The 5,699-nt window shown below is 46.1% G+C and overlaps 1 protein-coding gene across 1 annotated transcript in view; it reads left to right on the forward strand.

Annotated features, from left to right (window-relative positions):
• Positions 1–5,699, forward strand: part of HDX (highly divergent homeobox) — a 31,094-nt gene that overhangs the window by 6,877 nt on the left and 18,518 nt on the right. The window contains 3 exon segments of the mRNA XM_031058826.1: positions 1–4; positions 6–324; positions 4,072–4,125. The exon segment at positions 1–4 is cut by the window's left edge and continues 712 nt beyond it. Of these exon segments, the coding sequence (XP_030914686.1) occupies positions 1–4; positions 6–324; positions 4,072–4,125 (377 nt within the window).

Below are 5,699 nucleotides of genomic sequence, written 5' to 3' on the forward strand. Positions count from 1 at the left end.
GGGGGGCTGGCCGCGAGGGGGGCGCAGATCCAGAGCTACTCCAGATACTGTGAGGGCAGCGGCTCCGGCCGCGGGGACAACCAAAGCACGGCCGCGGCCGGGCCGGGCCGCAGCGGGGCCTGCGGGGCACAGCTGGGCCCTGCCCGCGACGGGCCCGACAATCTCCTGTACCACAGCAGAGAGTTCCACCTACCTGCACGGACCTCATTGCACACAGCATCCAGCACGATTTATAACCCTGCCAACGCAGCCAGAAGTACCTTTTCTCCTCATTTTACATCTTCAAGTCAACTGAGGCTGTCACAAAACCAAAATAATTACCAGGTAATCCATCAGTTTGTCGCCAAACCTCAAAGCTGAGGTTGTAGACAAATGCTGTTTCCTTTCAGAGTTGGTGGCTATTAAGCAATAGGTTCACCTTTCTGCAGGCTGTGCTCCTTTTATGCCTTCCAGTGGAGATAATTCCTTCTGAAACCCAGTGCAGGCAGCACTGCAGTGTGGCAGCACTTCTGCCTGTCCAACTAGCCCCTGGTAGCCATATATTGAAAATCAGGGAGGATTTCATGGATTCCACAGCTAAATTTTGGCTGCAGAAGGGTCATACCCACGAGCTGGTGGTTGCTCAAGCCCGTGTTGTGCTGGCCTGGCTTTCCAGCAGGTGCCATGGCCATTCCCTGGGTGTTCTGTGGACACACATCACACGTGGCACAAGACGTGGTTTCATGCTGACATTTGTGCATTTGCTCACCCCATTGATGTCAGCTTGGAATCCTGTACCCCCTGTGCAGGTGGCAGACTCTGTGTTCTGTCAGGGATTAGGATCCCCTGTGATGGAGTTAACTCAGCTTCCTTTCCCACAGCATCTAATTCAAATAATCAGTTTTACATTCAATCCTTTTATTCCTTTTCCTGTACTAAAATCCCTTTAGTGATACTGAGGGGAAATTAAATGCAGATCATTGAAGAACTAAAAGATGTTTAAGAGAAACTGCAGCACTTGACGCATTTTTTTTTAGTTTTTGGTATTACAAGGGGAGAGATACTTGTGCAGGAAACATCCAAATCGGTATTTTTCATGGATTTTTACACCATCTGGCATGACATAGCCTGGAGACACTGAGGTAAAAGTCTTTTAAGGCTGACAGAATGTGATTCTGTGTGTGTCACCTGCATGCATTTGCCTGTTACTGCCTTTTTATTTTCTCCTGAAAATAAACCATGTCGACAGCATATCAGCTTTTCCTGTGCTTTGCTCACCAGGGTAGAGAACGAGACTTTGTGAATCATGTGTTTTTAGGTTTTTTTAGTTTTTCTTTTCTTTTTTTCCTGGCTTGTTCCTATCTCATGTGACCATTTGAAGGAAAACTTCTGAGTCCAAGTCAGTGCCACTTTTCACCTGAATTATTACTGCTCTTAGTAAACCAGAGGTTTGATGGACAGAGGGTAAATTCTGGGGAGTAGGTGCACATCAAATGTGCCTTTCTCTCCTTTACTCTCACACAGTCTCTCAGTGTTTGCTGTTACTTTTCTTACTTGGTTATAGAATTCCTGAAATGCTGTTTACTTTTGCCATCCCAGTTTCACAGGAGAAGAAAAGCTGTAAATGTGCAGATCAGTCCAATAAAGGGTTGGTGAAAGTGCTTACAATTGAGTTAAGGGCATTTTATAGAGTTTCAGGAAGGGAAATCCATTACTGATGCCTCCATCAGCTGTGTGCTCATGGTGCTTTATTTCACTCTTGAAAAAGCATGAGAGAGATTGATTTCTTCTATTTTAATTTTTATGTTTAATGAAATTAAGACTAACTTTGTTTTGGGGTTTTATGGGGTAGGAACTGAGTCTTTTTGAAGAGCTAGAACAGTTCATGGTAGATGATATTTTATCTGCTTGTGTGGTGTTTTATGGATCAGAATAAGATCTCTGGAATTTTGTTTTGGGGTTGTTTTTACTTCCCCAGTTGTAACAACACACCTGGTTTTCTGCTAAGTGAGGAATTCATCTGCACCCCAGCTGACCTCCATGCCTGTGTGACACCCTGCTCTTTGGATTTGGAGTGTGGATGGAGGAATTCTGTCATATCCCTTGTCATTCCAGAGTTTTAACCCTTGGAAAAGCTGAGCAGGATGCTGTTAATTCCCTGATTGCTGTGAGCATGCACCCTGTGAACCCCTGAGGTGACACTTCTGGGTATTAGAGACTTTCTAAGGTGCTTGAATCCTGTTAGGCTTGTACAGGATGACATTTCATTTTTTGTAGTCAGTTTATGCTAATTTATTGCCCATGTTTAGCTAATTTATCCATCAGCACAGAGATGAAAATCCTTAAACTTGGGGAAATCTTCTTGAGTTTAAAAATAGATTAAACCTGAGCTAAATGATTATTGGGGTAGTTGAACATCCAAGCAGATGCTTCTTCAAAGTCAGGACTGTGTGATTCATGTTTTGATGAAGCAATTACTGTCATATATTGGTGGGGTATCTAATTAGCAATTAGTTATAGCTTCCTTACTGGTTCAATTAATCAAATTCATGTTAGTGTAACTTAAGACTAAATTTAATTAAGTGATCAATTTTAATGCCTGAGCAGTTTCTGTAAACAAATTCTTCAGCCTTGCTTGTTTTAGTTTGACTTTGAGTGTGTTGGAGTGGAGAGGTTACCTGTGCAGACTGAGGTGGGATTTAGTCTTGGTTTCTTCCCCCCACCTTAAGGGACAGGAACACTGTTGAGAATCTCTATTTTTATTTACTCTGTTCCCAAGCCCAGCCCTTGACAAGGGCAGCTCAGAGCAGTGCCATACACGTTGTACTCCAGGGAGTTCTCCTGAGATGAACTTGGCTGGTTTTGGCCCTGTCCCTGTCAGAACTGAGTGCATTTGTCTTCCCAGCAACCCTTAACACTCTGCCACGTAGATGTTGCTTTATTCCCATAGAAAATCACTTTTTTTTTGTAGCCCCCTGTAAATGAGTGAAGAGGAGGCACCTGGGTGGTTCCTCAGGGTGCCTTTGCAGTGGGTTCTGTGGTGTGAAGTTGTTTTGTGGGATATATGGTTATAACAGACAAAGAGAATTTCTAAAATGTGTGTGTGCAGTGAAGAAATTAATATTGTAGGCTCAAACCCTAATGGTCCTTCAGAGGTGAGGTGCTCCTTTCATCCCCCTCAACCCTCTTTGTGCTGTCATGAGAAGGTGTCTGACATTGGGTGACCTCCAAGTGCTTCCAGCCAAAAGCTTGAAGAATAAAAGTGTTTCATGTGTTTGTACAGCAGCCACGTGTACCAGGGCTGCTGTGCTTGTTGTGCTCATGCTGCAGGAGCCATCAGTGAGGAACTCTGCAAATACAGAAACTCTCAGAGCAGTTTGGGTCAGTCAGAAGTGCACAGGCTTTTTCCTCACAGGTGATTGATCTCTCCAGAGCTGTGTTTAGTCTCTCAAGCACTGCTTGTCTGCAGCAGATGAACATGGAATCCTAAATAAGCCTAAAACATTCCAGGCTATGACACCCCTCAGACGATCAGGGAAAACACTCTGAGATTTTTATTTAAGAAAGTCTGACCTCTGGGAATGATGGAGAAGCAGTAGGAATGGAAGCAGCTCTCCAGTGCCTTCACACTCCTTCTCCTTCCTTCTCCATCCTGAAATCCCTGTATTTTCTGCTGGTACTCAAATCTTTAACATGAGACATTGAACAGCTCAGTGACAAACATGAGAGCATTTTTTCTGGAAGCTGAAGTGAAGCAATTGAAAAAGATGTGAGGGCAGCTCAGTCCTCAGCCCTTGTGTGACTCCAGTTTGCTCATCCTGCGAGATGGAAAGGGAAACTGCTGTTGTGAAATACAAGTTTTGGGGTACCAAAAGAACAGAAACACACCCACTGTGTTATCTTGCCCTCACCCAAAGAAACAGTGTTTTATTCTTGGCAGTAAAGGTGACTGGGACTTTGGTTTTCAGTCTTAACCTGTTTACAGACATTGGTGTCAGAATTGAATGCACAGTGCTGAAATCTCAATATTGGCTCTCACATCAGCCTAAGCTGCTCTTATTTTGTGTTCTGTTTCCTCCTTCCCCTCTGCAGATTTCAGGAAACCTTACTGTGCCTTGGATTACAGGTTGTTCCAGAAAAAGAGCAGTAAGTACATTTTCATTTAAGTATCTAATGCATCAAGTGAAGCAATGAAAAGATGATAAAAATGCATTTTTGAAAATGTCTGTTCTATTTACCTTGGGTGGGTTTTTTCCCTTTTTTACTTTGATACAAACATTATCTGCAGGTGCAGTGTTTCAGTTGAGGTGAAGTTGATGTCTATCTTTAAAGCAGGTCAAGGTCATAACCCAGTGTGAGGTGATGCCCAGGTAGGAGTCGTGCTCTTAGCTCAAACACAACATCTGAATTGATCAGGATTGAGAGTTTGGAGCTCAGAATATGTTTTTTATATTGAAGGTGAAGTGGTTGTTCATTGAGGCAACTGAATGCTTAGGAGAATAACTCCCTGTGCAGCTTCTCTGCACATGCACAGAATTAGTCAGTGCTGGCTGTAGGAACTTGAGCAAGTCTAATTTTATCCAGATAAATGTCATTTCACAGTAGCAGAATCAGCCAATTTGGTGTCCTCAATTCACAGACAGCTTCAAACCATAACACAAGGTATGAAACAGATTTTGTCAGGGAAAAAAAACCCAAAACCCTGCCCAGTTCTTTTGTTTAGTTAGTGCTCAGCATTTCCAGCTTGTCTTTGAAGAGGTGTCACTTCTGCCTCCTTACCAGCAAATCCAGCCTCAGGTGGGATGGTACAGCCAGGCTCTCCAGGGCTGCTCTGTCACTCCAGCTCTGTCAGAAGCAGCAACAGACATAAGTGTCTGCCATGGTAACCAAACTCCCCAGTCTGTTGAGCTGGCGCTGCCCTGGCAGTGTCCTGGCAGTGCCTGCTCTGTTGGCAGTGAGGTCTAGGCAATGGAAGATCCTTTCCTTGCTTTCTCCTGCTGTAACCGTGCCGCCTGCCGGTCGCGTGCGGGTCGTGTGCTTTGCAGCCCTTTCTTCCCCAAAGGCCCAAACTGCTTTAATTAGAAATGCTCTTCAAGCACAAGGCTTGGATGCAACCAGTGAGACTCACATTTCAGAAGGACCATCAATGGTCTGATAAAGACACAGCACTTTCAAGCAGGCTGCTGGGACTGAGGAGGATATTTGAAACCTGTTGACATGCAGTTGTAGCAGAAGTGCAAAATGCAATGTAATGCAGTAGAAGTGGAAAATGAAATGCTGTTAGACAAGGCTGCTCCCCAAATTGGCTCTGCCTGGATCCAGCTGCCCTGCAGCACAGCCTTCTCCCTTTCTCCTCACTGCCCTCTGCTCAGGACCAAGGCAAACCTGGGGCATGTAAACTCCTGTAAGACACAAAGCGGCTGATGGGCAGCAAATGCAGCCTCGCCAAAGCGGCTGCCCATGGCCCCTCCCAGCGCTCCCGCCATCCCCACCTTTGCCATGCCGCTGGTCCGTGGTGTCCCGGCTAGCGCGGTTCCCGGCCCTGGTTTGGCCATCCTGGCGGCTCCGGCCCTCAATTCCGCCTCTACGAGCCCGCCCAGCAGCATCACCGCAGCCCCGCCGCTTCCCGCCCCGCTAGGCGCGAGTGCGGCCGCTCCTCCGGCCCCTGGAGTTCCCCTCGCGGCCGCCGACAGGGCGCCGGTGGCGGGCGGGAGGCCGCG

The sequence above is a fragment of the Geospiza fortis genome, unplaced genomic scaffold (assembly GCF_000277835.1).
Source record: "Geospiza fortis unplaced genomic scaffold, GeoFor_1.0 scaffold29, whole genome shotgun sequence".
NCBI lineage: Eukaryota > Metazoa > Chordata > Aves > Passeriformes > Thraupidae > Geospiza > Geospiza fortis.